Raw genomic sequence first — 16899 nt, forward strand, 5'->3', positions numbered from 1 at the left:
GGCATCGATGGGGCGGGTCCTCCTTGGGGAGGGACAGGAGGGGCGGGGACGGAGGGGCGGGGCGTCGCCCGATAGCGGGTCGTAGTAGGGTGGCTGCGAGCCGGGGGCGGGACCACGGCGGGGGCGGGGACACAGGGGCAGGGCCGAGGGCGAGTCATTGGTTGGGAGGCCCTTCGAGTCATTGAGACCTGTGGAGGAGGAAGGGGGAGGTCACCGTCCAGCTGTCTCTCCCCCGCCCCCACATGTCTTCTAGGCTGTTGGAGGTAGTGGTGTGCACCTTTCCATCTCTGTCTGGTGTCCCTGAGCGTAACTCTTAGAGTGATAGGAAAACACAACCATGTTGACCGGGGAATGTCCTCTAATATTCCTTGGGTTAGGGTCAGTACCACCCACAAAGATGACAGGTGGTATTCCGGGACAGGAGACTGTCCCGGAAAAACATGGCTGCGCACAACCCAAACTTGACGCCCCGCACAATCGTGGCAGTCACGGCGCCCGACGTTCGGGCGGCCGTGAGCGGGCCTGGTGCTTGGCGGCCGTTGGCGCGCAGGCGCCCCGCGCGCCCCGCACTGACATGGCCGTCGCCCGGGTCCACGCTTCCGCCGCGCGCCGGCCGTTTATAGGCATGCTCACTGAGCGCCCCGCACCGACATGGCGGCCGTCTTTGGTGGGGTGACTTCAACTCTCGGTTTTCGGTTATAGCCGGCTGGCGCTCACTTGTCTTCGGGAAGCTCGGAGCCTTTGGTGGAGCCGGGGAGAGGAAGGGTGGGTGCAAGAGTGAAAGGCGAGAGGGGACTGCAGGCATCCGGGCGGGCTCCTGGCCGGAGCAAGATGGCTGAGGGCGAGCGGCAGCCGCCGCCAGGTAAGGCCAGCGGGGCCAGGCCGGGCCGGGGTCGGGTAGGGTGGGGGCGGTGCCAGGTGTGGGAGGCTCAGGAGGGCGAGAGTCAGGACACGGAGGAACTGGAGGGGCAAAAGCTGAGGGGCCCCGAGGAGGAACTGAGTTGAATGGCCTTAGGGGAGAGGTGGGTGGTGGGGCGCCGCTGGGGAGGGAACCAGGGGCTGCAAAGGGGTGGTGATTCGGGCGCAACTCTGGGTTTTGTGGGAGTCCAGGCTGCCCTAATGCCGGGTGGGCAGTGCCGTGGTCATAAGGGGGGCCTTTTGCATCTCTGGGCAGCGCGTGCTTAAGTAAGCTGTTGACCTGGTGGGGAAGCTGCCAGGGAAAGGGGCGAAAGTGATTCCGGAGGCTGCCGTCTTTATTAGTCGCTGCTCAGGGGATGGGGTGGTGCTCGGTGGGCCTGCGCCTGCCTCGCCCCCAGTTTCAGCCTCCGCGCCCTGCTCACCCCTCATCCTCCTACTCTCTGGTTCCAGTGCCTGAGAATTTATTGAGGGAAACTGCCCGTGGTGTCGAAATCCCTAATTTTAAAAGGCTGGTTGTGCAAGGAGGTTAGGTCTCTCTCTGGCATCTCCTTCGGTAACTCTTATTTACCCTGTGGCCTCTGTTTAGTTCATCTTAAATAACTGGGTTGGAGGTGCTACGGAAGGATCTTCTTAGAGACCCCTTTTCTGGAGAAGGGGAAGGCTGTTTGCCGACCTACCTTGAACTAAGAAGGACTGGCCATAGATAACTTTTACATTCCCGACAGAGAGGCAAATAGGTTGGCCGACCAAACACAGCTAATGTTTTGAAAGCATTTGATATTCTTGCTATCCTGTCTCCAATTTTGTGGTCCCTGAGAAGGTCTCAGGAGGGAGAAATGTTGAAAATCAGAAAAGGCATCCCCTCCATGCCCCACAAAAGAGATGAACAAAGAGCTGGGTTCTGTTTCTTAGGACATTCAAAACCAGATATTTATTTTGTACAAAACCTCTGTGTGTGTGCCCTTAGAACAAGGGTGTCCAGGCCAGGCGCGGTGGCTCATGCCCGTAATCCCAGCACTTTGGGAGGCCGAGGCGGGCGAATCACCTGAGGTGGGGAGTTTGAGACCAGCCTGACCAATATGGAGAAACTCTGTCTCTTCTAAAAATACAAAATTGGCCTGGCGTGGTGACACATGCCCGTAATCCCAACTACTAGGGAGGATGAGGCAGGAGAATCGCTTGAACCTGGGAGGCAGAGGTTGCAGTGAGGTGAGATCATGCCATTGCACTCCAGCCTGGACAACAAGAGTGAAACTCCGTCCCCCCGCTCCCCCCAAAAAAACAGGGGTGTCCAATCTTTTGGCTTCTCTAAGCCACATTGGAAGCAGAATTGTCTTGGGTCACACATAAAATACACTAACACTAACGATGGCTGATGAGCTAAAAAAAGTCACAAAAAGAAAAAAATCTCAATGGTTTTATGTTTCTTTTTTTTGAAACAGTGTCTCACTCTGTCCCGCAGGCTGAAGTGCAGTGGCGTGATCTCGGCTCACTGCACCCTCTGCCTCCCGGGTTCAAGCGATTCTCCTGCCTCAGCCTCCTGAGTAGCTGGGACTACAGGTGCGCCACAATGCCTGGCTAATTTTTGTATTTTTAATAGAGACGGGGTTTCACCATATTGGCCAGGCTGGTCTCGAACTCCTGACCTCGTGATCCGCCTGCCTCGGCCTTCCAAAGTGCTGGGATTACAAGCGTGAGCCACCATGCCTGGCCTATGTTTTAAGAAAGTTTACAAATTTGTGTCTGGCTACATTCAAAGCTGTCCTGGGCTGTGGGTTGGACAAGCTAGCCTTAGAAGTTCTGGTAATGACTCTGGGCACAGTGGCTCACACCTGTAATCCCAGCACTTTGGGAGGCCGTCACGGGCGGATCACTTGAGGTCAGGAGTTCGAGACCAGTCATGGCCAACATGGCAAAACCCCGTCTGTATTCAAAATACAAAAATTAGCTGGGTGTGGTGGCACACGCCTGTAATCCCAGCTACTTGGGAGGCTGAGGCAGGAGAATCACTTGAACCCAGGAGGCGGAGGTTGCAGTGAGCCGAGATTGCTCCACTGCACTCCAGCCACTGCACCCCAGCCTGGGCGAGAGAGCTAGACTCCATCTCAAAAAAGAAAAAGTTCTGGTAATGACATCAGGAGATAGGAGATATAAGGCAACCACTGTTATCAGTGAGATGAATGTGTCCCTGAAGATGAATGGGGGTGGGGAGTGGGAGGAGAGAGAACCTGTGCCCTGAAAGAGAGGAAGGCTCAGGGAGGTTATCTATGGCTGGAAAGAGCCAGGTCCCTGGTTGTGGTCCTTTTTTGAAATTTGAGGCAGAACTTTTGGGAACAACTGGAAAGAACTTCTTTTTTGTTTTTTTTTTTTTGAGACAGAGTTTCACTTTGTCACCCAGGCCGGGGTGCAGTGGTGCAATCTCAGCTCACTGCACCCTCCGCCTCCTGAGTTCATGCGATTCTCGTGCCTCAGCCTCCCAAGTTGCTGAGGTGCCCACCACTGTGCCGGGCTAATTTTTTGTATTTTTAGTAGAGATGGGATTTCGCCATGTTGGCCAGGCTGGTCTCAAACTCCTGGCCTCAAGTGATTCGCCCGCCTTGGCCACCCAGAGTGCTGGGATTACAGGCGTGAGCCACCGTGCCTGGCCAAGAAGTTCTTTTTTTTTTTTTTTTTTGAGAAGGAGTCTCGCTCTTTCACCCAGACTGGAGTGCAGTGGCGCAATCTCGGCTCACTGCAGGCTCCGCCCCCCGTGGTTCACGCCATTCTCCTGCCTCAGCCTCCCGCGTAGCTGGGACTACGGCCACCCGCCACCTCGCCCGGCTAATTTTTTGTATTTTTAGTAGAGACGGGGTTTCATCGTGTTAGCCAGGATGGTCTCGATCTCCTGACCTTGTGATCCACCCACCTCGGCCTCCCAAAGTGCTGGGATTACAGGCCTGAGCCACCGCGCCCGGCCAGGCCAAGAAGTTCTTTTTTTTTTTTTTTTGTATTTTTTTAGTAGAGACGGGGTTTCACCGTGGCCTCGATCTCCTGACCTCGTGATCCGCCCGTCTCGGCCTCCGAAAGTGCTGGGATTACAAGCGTGAGCCACCGCGCCTGGCCGCCAAGAAGTTCTTAATGTATTGATGAAAACTTTGGATTTTGGAGTCGTACATATCTGGCTTTGCCTGGCAAGTCACAGCCTCTGTGAGCCTCAGTTACTTCTCTCTTTTTTAAAATTTCTTTTTTTTTCCCCTAAGAAAAAGCCTCAGTTATTTCTTAAAATGAGGCTACTATACTTTCTTCATAGAATTGTAGTATGTGTTCCATAAGAAGACGTGTGCAAAGCATGGGACATAGTAGGCGATCAGTAAATGCTGATTGCCCTTATCTTTTTCAAAGTTTCAAAGTTGTACAGGTTGAACATGTAGACGAGTTTCAAATGGCTGATGATAATGCTGTATATTATAGTCTTTGTTGGGGGGCTTAGGAAGGAACATTTCTAAAATTCTGAATGTTGATTTTATACTGTGAGGTTGTTGGGAATCCACTGTCCCTTGGAACCTATGTCTCTATAACCTGAGGCTGGAGAGACTGGGCGTGACCTCGTTTATCATAGTCCTGCCTTTGAAGCCTTGTTTCTTTGATTCAGGATTGTGTGTTCTGGCAACTTGTGTGTGTTTCATCAGTAATTTGTTATAGTGCTTCCTGGTAAGGTAGCCTTTTCCCAAACGTGGACTGGCCTGAAGGTGCTCTTCCTGTGAAATATCCCGGTTAAATAATGTCAGGAATGCCGTCCCTTTTTTTTTTTTTTTTTTTTTTATTTGAGACAGAGTCTCACTCTTTCACCCAGGCTGGAGTGCAGTAGCGTGATCTTGGCTTAGTGCAACCCCCGAGGAGAGCTGTCCCTTTGCAGAGAATGGTTATCTCACACGTACAAAAGGGCTGTATGTTCCCAAAGATTATTTCCAAGTTGATTATTTGGAATGTGGGACACATTTTCCCATAAAAGCAATGTGGTTGGGTTACTAGTCTGACCTACAAAGCTTTTTATTTGGCATCTTAGTTGAAGTGCCAATTTACTAATAGCAGGGGGCCTCAGTTTTGGGTTCTGGGAACAGAGCTTGCAGGACAGGTGGGAGGAGGAAGAGAGCTTCTGGTCTCTTTCTGGGGCCTTGGTTTGAGTTAGGCAGAGATTTGTCTTTCTCTAAACTCAGGTTCTCTATCCTTCTCCTTAGGTCTCCAAGTCCCCTGGCACTTTTCTTTTCTTCAGGACCTCTCCAGACGGGCTCTATTTCTCCACATGTTGTATGTTTCAGAAACTTCTTAGGTCCCTGTCCCTTTTTCTCCATGTAGCTGATATCAGCCAGGTTTTAGGAGGAAGGCAGGGGGACAAATTTATACCAGGTTGTGAGTGATTGATAGTCCTTTACTCTTCCACTTTAGGGAGAGTTTGCATTTTTTTTTTTTTTTTTGAGATGGAGTTTCACTCTTGTTGCCCAGGCTGGAGTACAGTGGCATGATCTTGGCTCACCATAAGCTCTGCCTCCTGGGTTCAAGTGATTCTCCTGCCTCAGCCTCCCGAGTAGCTGGGATTACAGGTGCCCACCAGCATGCCCGGCTAATTTGTTTGTATTTTTAGTAGAGACGGGGCTTCACCATGTTGGCCAGGCTTGGTCTCAAACTCCCAACCTCAGGTGATCCACCAGCCTCCGCCTCCCAAAGTGCTGGGATTACAGGCCTGAGCCACCATGCCTGGCCAACTGCCTCCTAGGTTCAAGTGATTCTTCTGCCTCAGCTTCGCAAGTAGCTGGGACTACAGGTGTGCGCTACCATGCCCCACTAATTTTTTTTTTTTTTTTTGAGAGAAGTCTCGCTCTGTCGCCTGGTCTGGAGTGCAGTGGTGCGATCTCGGCTCACTGCAACCCCCACCTCCTGGGTTCAAGCGATTCTGCCTGCCTCAGCCTCCTGAGTAGCTGGGATTACAGACACTCGCCACCATGCCCGGCTAATTTTTTTTTTTTTTTGAGACGGAGTCTCGCTCTGTTGCCCAGGCTGGAGTGCAGTGGTGCGAGCTTGGCTCACTGCAAGCTCCGCCTCCTGAGTTCACACCATTCTCTCACCTCAGCCTCCCAAGTAGCTGGGATTACAGGCATGCACGAGCTCGCCCAGCTAATTTTTTTTTGTATTTTTAGTAGAGACAGGGTTTCTTTTATTTTTTGAGACAGAGTCACACTCTGCTGCCCACGCTGGAGTGCAGTGGCGTGATCTCGGCTCACTGCAAGCTCTGCGTCCCATGTTCTCGCCATTCTCCTGCCTCAGCCTCCCGAGTAGCGGGGACTACAAGCACCCCCCACCACGCCCAGCTAATTTTTTGTATTTTTAGTAGAGACGGGGTTTCACCGTGTTAGCCAGGATGGTCTCGATCTCCTGACCTTGTGATCCGCCTGCCTCGGCCTCCCAAAGTGCTGGGATTACAGGCGTGAGCCACTGCGCCTGGCCACGCCTGGCTAATTTTTGTTATTTTTAGTAGAGACAGGGTTTCGCCATGTTGACCAGGCTGGTCTTGAACTCCTGAGCCCAGGTGATCTGCCCGCCTCTGCCTCCCAAAGTGCTGGGATTACGGACATGAGCCACCTCGCCTGGCTAATTTTTAAATTATTTGTAGAGATGGGGGTCTCCCTATGTTGCCTGGGCTGGTCTTGAACTCCTGGGCTCAAGTGATCCTCCCGCCTGGGCCTCCCAAAGTGCTGGGATTACAAGTGTGAGCCACTGTGCCTGGTCTAGATTTTATTCTTTCTACAAGTTATGAAAATTTCCATTATGTGGGCATATAATTAATTATGCATCATCTTATCAATTGATATTTGGGTTGTTTCTAATTTTTTTTTGTTTTCAAGACAGGGTCTTGCTCTGTCACCCAGGCTGGAGTGCAGCTCACTTCAGCCTCAGCCTCCTGGGCTCAAGTGATCCTCCTGCCTCAGCCCCCAAGTAGCTAGGACTACAGGTGTGCACCACTACACCTTTAGGCGGGGTGCGGTGGCTTATGACTACAATCCCAGCACTTTGGGAGGCCAAAGTGGGTGGATCACACCTGAGGTGTATTTTTTGTGGAGATGGGGTTTGGCCATGTGGTCCAGGCTGGTTTCAAACTCCTGGACTCAAGCAATCTGCCTGCCTCGGCCTTCCGAAGTTTTGGGATTACAGGCGGGAGGCACTGTGCCTGGCCTAGATTTTATTCATTTTATAAGCTATGAAAATTTTTATTATGTGGGCATATCTTTTTTTTTCTCTTTTTTTTATTTGAGACTGAGTCTTGCTGTGTTGCCCAGGCTGGAGTGCAGTGGCGTGATCTTGGCTCACTGCAGCCTCTGCCTCCTGGGTTCAAGCGGTTCTTCTGCCTCAGCCTCCCGAGTAGCTGGGATTACAGGTGTGCGCCACCATATCTGGCTAATTTTTTATATTTTTAGTAGAGATGGAATTTCGCTATGTTGGCCAGGCTGGTCTCGAAGTCCTGGCCTCAAGTGATCTACCCGCCTCGGCTTCCCAAAGTGTTGAGATTACAGGTGTGAGCCACCACATCCGGCCTCTTTATTTATTTTATTTATTTATTTTTAAGACAGTCTCACTCTGTCACCCAGGCTGGAGTGCAGTGGAACAGTCCAGCTCACTGCAACCTCTGCCTCCCCAGTTCAAGTGATTCTCCAGCTTCAGCCTCCCAAGTAGCTGGGATTACAGGTGTGTGCCATCATGCCGGGCTAATTTTTGTATTTTTTTAGTAGAGACGGGGTTTCAATATGTTTCTCAGGCTGGTCTGGAACTCCTGACCTCAAATGATCCACCCACCTCAGCCTCCCAAAATTCTGGGATTACAAGCGTGAGTCACCATGCCGGACCTGGGCATATCATTATTTACCCATTGCCTTATCAACTGATATTTGAGTTGTTTCTTTTTTTTTTTTTTTTCCCCCGAGATGGAGTCTTGCTCTGTCAACCAGAGCCGGAGTGCAATGGCACGATCTCAGCTCACTGTAACCTCTGCCTCCTGGGTTCAAGCAATTCTCCTGCCTCAGCCTCCTGAGTAGCTGGGATTACAGGCGTGTGCCACCACACTTGGCTGATTTTTGTATTTTTAGTAGAGATGGTGTTTCACCTTGTTGGCCAGGCTGGTCTCGAACTCCTGATCTCGTGATCTACCTGTCTTGGCCTCCCAAAGTGCTGGGATTACAGGTGTGAGCCACCACGCCCAGCCTATTTGGGTTGTTTCTAATTAATAAAAAAATTTTTTTTTTTTTTTTTTTTTGAGACGGAGTCTCGCTCTGTCCCCCAGGCTGGAGTGCAGTGGTACAATCTCGGCTCACTGCAACCTGCGCCTCCTGGGTTCACGCCATTCTACTGGACTACAGGCCGCCACCACCCGGCTAATTTTTTGTATTTTAGTAGAGACAGGTTTCACCTTGGTCTTTACCTTTGATCCCGTGTCCGCCCGCCTCGGCGAGCCACCGCGCCCAGCCAATAAAAAAAATTTTTATTTGAGACAGAGTTTCACTCTTGTTGCCTAGGCTGGAGTGCGATGGCACGATCTTGGCTCACTGCAACCTCTGCCTCCCGGTTCAAGCAATTCTCCTTCCTCAGCCTCCCAAGTAGCTGGGATTACAGGCATACGCCACCACACCTGATTAATTTTATATTTTTAGTAGAAATGGGGTTTCACTATGTTAGTTAGGTGCGTCTCCAACTCCTGACCTCAGGTGTGATCCACCCACTTTGGCCTCCCAAAGTGCTGGGATTGTAGTCATAAGCCACCGCGCCCCGCCTAAAAATGTTTTTTTTTTTTTTTTTTAAAGTAGAGATGGGGTCTCGCTATGTTGCCCAGGTTGGTTTCAAACTCCTGGACTCAAGTGATCCTCCCACCTGGGGCCCCCAAAGTGCTGAGATTACAGGTGTGAGCCACTATGCCCAGCCTTTTTTTTTTTTTTTTGATGCATTAAGCACCTTTGTGTATACCTTTGTGTTTCCATGAGCACATCTGAAAGATAGATTCCTGTAAGTAGACCTGCTGACTCATTGTGTATATGCAGTTTTTTACTTCAAAAGATTGTCCCCTTAGGAGGTCCTACCAACTAACCTTCCCACCCACAGAGCGGGAGAATTCTTGTTTCCTCTTCCTGGAATCTTATTTTGTTTTTATTGAGACAGAGTCTCGTTCTGTTGTCCAGGCTGGAGTGCAGTGATGTGATCTCAGCTTACTGTAACCCCCACCTCCTGGACTCAGGTGATCCTCTTGCTTCAGCCTCCCAAGTAGCTGGGACTACAGGTGCGCAACCACACCCAGCTAATTTTAAAATTTTTTTTGTAGAGATGGCGTTTTGCCAAGTTGGCCAGGCTGGTCTTGAACCCCTGGACTCAAGTGATCTGCCTGCTTTGGCCTCCCAAATTGCTGGGATTAGGTATGAGCCACCACACCTAGCCAGATGTTTTTAATTTGCCAACCTTATCCAGAAAGAGAAATCACATATAATTTACGTGTCCATGCTTATTCAGGAGGTTGGCAATTTATTCCAAATGTTTACTGCAATTAGGTTTTTTTTTTTTTTTTGAGACGGAGTCTCGCTCTGTTGCCTGGGTTGGAGTGCAGTGGCGCAATCTTGGCTCACCGCAAGCTCCGCCTCCCGGGTTCACGCCATTCTTCTGCCTAAGCCTCCCAAGTAGCTGGGACCACAGGCACCCGCCACCATGCCTGGCTAATTTTTTGGTATTTTTTTGGTAGAGACGGGGTTTCACCACGTTAGCCAGGATGGTCTCGTTCTCCTGACCTCGTGATCCGCCTGCCTTGGCCTCCCAAAGTGCTGGGATTACAGGCGTGAACCACTGCGCCCTACCTGTTTTTTTTCTTCTGTGAATTGCCTGTGTATGTCTGAAACATCAACTTGGTTTTATTTTTCTAACCATCCTGCTCTGGTGGGGAGAGGGAAGGGAGGGCATGGTTATTGAAGGGATTGTCAGTATTGCCCTTCTCTTTCCTCCCCAAAATGAGGGAGGGCAGGAGGCTGGTGGGTTTGGCTTAACAAGCCCTTACTCTGTCCTGGAAGTATGTGTCTGGTTTATTCTAAGGCTCAGGTGTTGGAGTCCTGGTTTAAAAGTGAGAGAGAGGCTGGGCACGGTGGCTCACACCTGTAATCCCAACACTTTGGGAGGCCAAGGCAGGTGGATCACCTGAGGTCAGCAGTTTGCGATCAGCCTGGCCAACATGGTGAAACCTCGTCTCTACTAAAAATGCAGAAATTAGCTAGGCATGGTGACACACGTCTGTAATCCCAGCTACTCAGGATGCTGAGGCAGGAGAATCACTTGAACCCAGGAGGCAGAGGTTGCAGTGAGCCGAGATTGCACCACTGCACTCCAGCCTGGGTGACGGAGTGAGACTCTGTCTCAAAAAAAAAAAAAAAAATTAGCTGGGTGTGGTGGCACGTGCCTGTAATCCCAGATACTCAGGAGACTGAGGCAGGAGAATCACTTGAACCCTGGAGGTGGAGGTCACATTGAGCCAAGATCATGTCACTGGACTCCAAGCCTGGGCAGCAAGAGGAAAACTCTGTGTCAAAAAAAAAAAAAAAAAAAAAGGGGGAGAGGGAGTGTGTGTGTTGTAGGGGAGGATTCTATTTACCTGTTTGTTTTTTCATTTTTTTTTGTCAAGATTCTTCGGAGGAGGCCCCTCCAGCCACTCAGAACTTCATCATTCCAAAAAAGGAGATCCACACAGTTCCAGACATGGGCAAATGGAAGCGTTCTCAGGTACCTGTGGTGTCTGCACTTTAGGGTTGGAACTGTGGTGAGAAACTTGGGCTTTTCAAAGACAGTGGTTTTCCTGACATGACGGTGGTGAGTTCCTGGCCCTTCTTGCTCTTGGAGCCTGAGTTTTCAGAAGCTAGGGAGAAAGGTGACAGGGGAGCTGGCTGTACCTTCCTTTTAGAGGCAGTACTCAGAGATGCTTTATCAGGAAGGTTGCCTACTTTATCAGGCTGGTGCCAGGGTAGCCCGGGAGAGTTCCGCTCCTGGTTCTCATAAGCCGTTGCCCCTTGAGTGTTGCTGTATTGGCCGAACATGGGTGTTTGAAATGATGGAGCGAGTCACTTTGATTCTTGGCTGCAAGTAACAGCAAGTGTGGCAGCCAGTGCCTCAAGGGGAGAAGAGGCTATCTCATGGAAACTTTGGCCAGGGATATGGCTAAGCCTGCAAATACCTAGGAGCTGGGACCCAGAGCACTGGGCACAGACTGGCTTTCTCTGCTGCTCAGCTGAAATGATGGGGAGAAGATAACTACTTTTACCTCCCAGGCTTCTGGTACAGGCTATGGAAAGACAAACTGAGCAAAAGAAAGCTAATTTCAATTTCTCAGGGAAGGCCTCTGGCCCAATTCTCGTCAGGCTTCTGCCCCTGGCCTGGTGAGCTGGGCTGGAGAGTGTTCCTCGTACAGAAGGCTGGGTACAGGGGTCCTCGCATGCCAGGCAGATTCTCCAGGAGACCTACACCCTACAGCTTCTATGCCTTGTCCTCACTGGGGCTTGGGGCCATCTAAGCCTGTCAGGTTCCTTTTTCACAAGCCTGCCCTCTCAGTGTTTGGAAATGGTTATCATGTCTTTTCTGAATCTTCACCAGGATCAACAGTCCCTTCAGCCTCGGGGGCAGCTTGGTCCCTTCAGCTGCTCAAAGGATACGGTTTCAGTCCTTTCATCATCTTGGTTGCTTTACCTCAGAGTTTCTCAATGTCAGCATTATGGACATTGGGGGGCAGATAATTCTTCACTGTAGGAGGCCGTCCTGTGCCATGTAGGACGTTTGGAATATCTCTGGCTTCTACCCACTAGATGTTGGCAGCATGCCTTTCCCCAGCTGTCACAACTAGCATTGTCTCCAGATCTTGTCAGATCTTCTCTGAGCCAGATTGCTCTAGTTGAGAACCTGTTCGTTTGTCTGAATCCAAATGTGACACTTCCTTTGCTGCTTCTCATCCATGTGTTCCAGCGTAGCTGCAGTCAGGACAGGGGCTCAGACTTGCCCTGGCCTGGGAGAGTTGCTTTGGAGAGGCCTGGCCTGCTGGGGGTCATCCCATGGCTGGCAGGAGGATCTTGGTATAGGAATACTTCCTTCTAGATATCAGGGCTTGTCTCAGGGCTTACTGTGGACACCCTGGCTTGGATAAGGAGAAAGGAAGAATGAGAGAGGAAAAAGGGATGAAGAAGAAACAAAACCAATCAGGAGTCACTTGTTCCCAGCAACTGCCTCTCTAGGGGCCTGCACCTCAATGCTATTTTTTTTTTTTTTTTTTGAGACAGGGTCTCATTCTGTCCCCCAGGCTGGAGTTCAGTGATATGATCATGGCTCTCTGCAGCCTCCACCTCTTGGGCTCAAGCAATCCTCCCACCTCAGCCACCTGAGTAGCTGGGACCATAGACACATACCACCACGCCTGGCAAACTTTTTTAATTTTTTGTAGAGATGGGGTCTCACTATGTTGCGCAGGCTGGTCTCAAGCTCCTGGGTTCAAGTGATCCTCCTGCCTCAGCCTCCCAAAATGCTAGGATTATAGACTTGAGCCACAACACCTGACCCTCAGTGCTTTCTTATCCCTGTATTGGGTGTCACTGCAGCCTGGCAGGGAAGAGAGTGTCTAGTTGAAAGCTGGGAATGGTTGTGTGGGGAGACCTGTCTGTGGCAGGCATCTGCACTCCAACTTGACAGCCTGGCCTGCCTGTGGTGGCTGATTGCTGGGGGTGAGATACTTGGTGGTACTCCTTGAATTCCTAGTGGTAGAGCATCATGGACAAGCATGTGCCCACTCAGCTTTGAGGTTAGGCTACTGGGTCCTAGCTCCATGTCTAATGAGATCTTGGTCTTGGGAGACCTTGGGCAGATCACTTCTCTTGAAATCTTGGTTTCCGCATCTGTAAGATGGCGACAGCAGTGTCTACCTTATAGGGCTATTGTGTAAAGAAACTGCTGGCAGCAATAGTGAGTACTTGGTTCACTCTGGCTGGAGATCAGCGTGTTGCTGTGGTCACTGTCTTGCCAGCTTTTCTGGAGGGTAGGGGTCGGGTACTTGGCATTACGTTTCTACTTCTGCTATTGGGTTGGGAGTCAGGGTCAGGAGAAGTAGAAAGCTCGGAGCTCTTTGGTTAACTGGTGGAGCTGGGGGCAGATGGTCGGGGGGGGTCTGCCACCCCTCTCCCCATCCCCATTCTCCTCTCTGTTTGGTAGGCATACGCTGACTACATCGGATTCATCCTTACCCTCAACGAAGGTGTGAAGGGGAAGAAGCTGACCTTCGAGTACAGAGTCTCCGAGGTAGGCCCAGGAGGAGCTGCTGCAGCAGCCTTTCCAAAAATAGCTTCAGAGTCGCCCGGCGCAGTGGCTCACGCCTGTAATCCCAGCACTTTGGGAGGCCGAGGCGGACAGATCACGAGGTCAGGAGATCGAGACCATCCTGGCTAGCACAGTGAAACCCTATCTCTACTAAAAATTACAAAAAATTAGCTGGGCGTGGTGGCGGGCGCCTGTAGTCCCAGCTGCTCAGGAGGCTGAGGCAGGAGAATGGCGTGAACCCGGGAGGCGGAGCTTGCAGTGAGCCAAGATCGCACCACTGCACTCCAGCCTGGGTGACAGAGCGAGACTCCCTCTCAAAAAAAAAAAAATAGCTCCAGAGAATCATGGGCTCAGTGCCCACCACGGGGCCAGAGCAGAAAATAAGATTGCCCAAATACATGTGCACTTCACATTTTCATGTCTATATTTCTAATTTTTAAAATCTGTGAATAGATGGATATTTATAAAATTTAGATCAAGGTAAATATGCTGTTTTGTAGTTAGTATTTTTGCTAATTGGTTTTTTTCTTTTTTTTGAGACGTAGTTTTGCTCTTGTTGCCCAGGCTGGAGTGCAGTGGCACGATCTCGGCTCACCAAAACCTCTGCCTCCTGGGTTCAAGCAATTCTCCTGCCTCAGCCTCCTGAGTAGCTGGGATTACAGGCATGTGCCACCACGCCTGGCTAATTTTGTATTTTTAGTAGAGACAGGGTTTCTCCATGTTGGTCAGGCTGGTCTCAGACTCCTGACCTCAGGTGATCTGCCTGCCTTGGCCTCCCAAAGTGCTGGGATTACAGGCATGAGCCACTGTGCCTGGCCTGGTGTGTTTTATTTTATTTTATTTTTTTGAGACGGAGTCTCGCTCTGTCGCCCAGGCTGGAGTGCAGTGGCGCAATCTCGGCTGACTGCAAGCTCCGCCTCCTGGGTTCCCGCCATTCTCCTGCCTCAGCCTCTCCGAGTAGCTGGGACTACAGGTGCTCGCCACCACGCCCGGCTAATTTTTTTTGTATTTTTAGTAGAGATGGGGTTTCACTGTGGTCTCGATCTCCTGACCTCGTGATCCGCCCACCTCGGCCTCCCAAAGTGCTGGGATTACAAGCGTGAGCCACCGCGCCGGGCCCTGGCCTGGTGTTTTTATATAACTTTGGAAATTAAAACAGATTACAAAACAGTAAATGTGCTCACTGGAGAGATCAGTAATAGACATGTGTATGACATTCACAGCAGAGCTGATCTCTCCCTGTGTTTCTCATACCCAGCTTCCAGGGCAGCCCCTCCTGACAGTGGTCACCCAGGAAAGCAAGAGCTTCTCTTCTCCTGCAGTGAGCTGTGCCCTCATTTATTTATCTTATTATTTATTTTTTTAAATACAGAGACCGGGTCTCTCTATGTTATCCAGGCTGGTCTTGAACTCCTGGGCTCAAGCAATCCTCCTGCCTTGGTCTCCCAAAGTGCTGGGGTGACAGATGGGAGCCATCAAGCTTGGCCCCTCATTTATTTAAACAGCCCCCTGTCTTCAGACTGTTAGGTTATCTCAGTAAACATCGCTCCTTGCATATCATTGCATCCCCGCACATAGATCTGTGGGCCTTGTTTCCGAAGGATTCATTCTTAGACGTGGAAATGTGGAGTCAAAGGGCACGTGCATTTTTTTTTGCGTTTGGATTCACACTGCCTGGTGGGTGCTTTTTGGACGTTGTTTCAGAGATAGTTTTGTTTGTGTAGGGAGGGCAAGAGCTGAGGGGAGGCAGATACTGATTAGAAGGTGTGGCCTTACTAGCTGTTTGCTTTTGCTGGATGCTATCTCAGGGCTAGGTCCCAGGGCTAGGACCTAGGCCTCCAGGAGCCTCTTGGGTTCATGTCCCAGTTGGCCCAGAGCCACCTTGAGTCTCTTATCTCAGACACCAGGGCCTGAAGGGCCTCTCTTAGTACTTTGGCCTACCCAGCTCTCTAGCCACAGTCTTGGGCCCGTTGGGTAAGATGTGGCCCTGCCCTGGCCCAGTTTCTCCACCTGCCCCAAGATTAACACTGCGTGCCTCACCCTCATACCCAGCCCCTGGCAGAACTGCCTATTGCCGGGCCTGTCTGGCTGTTAGGTGACCTAGGTCCTGTTATGTCCACTTCAGGAGAACCAGGCCTGTGCTTCTAGACAGCCTTCCCTTGGGAGCCAGGCCCATTAGTGGCTTTTTGGGTTCCTTTTGGGCTCACTCAGTCCTCTGGGACTGAGGCTCTGGGTGCAGGGTGGCTGGGGAAAGGAGGTTCCTCCTGGAGCCTGTGGTGAGGGATGCTCAGCTGTGCTCAGTGGGCCAGGAATGTCATGGAGGAAGGCTAATTAAAGGGGAAGGGTGTAATTACCCCAGCAATCCTTAGCTGCCAAGTCCCCTAATTGCCTGTGGCTTTGATGGTAGCCATCCACACCAAGCAGGTATTGTCTTTTTTTTTTTTTTTTTTTTGAGTTTTTTCTTGTTGCCCAGGCTGGAGTGCAATGGCATGATCTTGGCTCACTGCAGCCCCCACCTCCCAGGCTCAAGCGATTCTCCTGCCTCAGCCTCCGGAGTAGCTGGGATTACAGGTGCCCACCACCACACCCGGCTAATTTTTGTATTTTTAGTAGAAACGGGGTTTCACCATGTTGGCCAGGCTGGTCTCAAACTCCCTACCTCAGGTGCCTTGGCCTTCCAAAGTGCTGGGATTACAGGCGTGAGCTGCTGCGCCCGGCTCAGGTATTGTCTTAGCTCAAAGGCTGTACTTTGGCAGGATTGCAGTGTGGTTACATGCTTGGGTTCTGGAGTCAGGCTGGCTAGTTTCATCACTTGTGAACCAATGACTTTGTCATTTTTGACCTTCTGTTTCCTCATCTGTAGAGTGGTAAGAGTTAGCAGACTACTCATGGCCCCTTGGGGAAGATTCACTGAGATCCCACGAGTAGGGGTTGTCTTGCATAGTGCCTAACACATACTAAATAAATACTTCGATTGTTATTGGCTATTGTTACCGTTAGGCATTAGTCAGTTCTAATTTTCAATAGTATTGTTGCATAGAAAGCTAGCTCTTGGCTGGGCACAGTGGCTCATGCCTGTAATCCCAGCACCTTGGGAGGCCACAGCGGGTGAATCACAAGGTCAGGCGTTCAAGACCAGCCTGGCCAACATGGTGGAACCCCATCTCTACTAAAGATACAAAAAGTTAGCTGGGCGTGATGGCGGGCACCTATAATCCCAGCTACTTGGGAGGTGGAGGCAGGAGAATCCCTTGAAACCCGGGAGGCGGAGGTTGCAGTGAGCCAAAATGGTGCCACTTTACTCCAGCCCAGGCGACAGTGCAAGACTTTGTCTCAAAAAGAAAAAAAAACTAGCTTTTTAAAAAAATTATTTATTTATTTTTATTTTTGAGATGGAGTCTTGTTCCCCAGGCTGGAGTTCAATGGTACAATCTCGGCTCACTGCAACCTCCGCCTCCTGGGTTCAAACGATTCTCCTGCCTCAGCCTCCCGACTAGCATGTGCCACCATGTCCAGCTAATTTTGTATTTTTAGTAGAGATGGGGTTTCTCCATGTTGGTCAGGCTGGTCTCGAACTCCCGAACTTAGGTGATCTGCCCGTCTTGGCCTCCCTAAGTGCTGGGATTACAGACGTGAGCC

General features: G+C 50.8%; 1 protein-coding gene across 2 annotated transcripts in view; it reads left to right on the forward strand.

Moving 5' to 3' along the window:
* The first annotated feature begins 172 nt into the window (after positions 1–172).
* Positions 173–16899, forward strand: part of PTPA (protein phosphatase 2 phosphatase activator) — a 39314-nt gene continuing 22587 nt past the window's right edge. Inside the window, exons 1-4 of one of the 2 annotated variants that reach the window (XM_032165369.2) lie at positions 173–263; positions 703–862; positions 10595–10692; positions 13156–13242. In XM_032165369.2, the coding sequence (XP_032021260.2) occupies positions 243–263; positions 703–862; positions 10595–10692; positions 13156–13242 (366 nt within the window). In that variant the 5' untranslated portion in view covers positions 173–242. Of the gene's footprint in view, positions 264–578; positions 863–10594; positions 10693–13155; positions 13243–16899 lie in introns of those variants that run through there. The other variant, XM_032165370.2, reaches the window with a different exon arrangement.

Source organism: Hylobates moloch, unplaced genomic scaffold (assembly GCF_009828535.3).
Source record: "Hylobates moloch isolate HMO894 unplaced genomic scaffold, HMol_V3 SCAFFOLD_10, whole genome shotgun sequence".
In the NCBI taxonomy this organism is placed as follows: Eukaryota; Metazoa; Chordata; class Mammalia; order Primates; family Hylobatidae; genus Hylobates; species Hylobates moloch.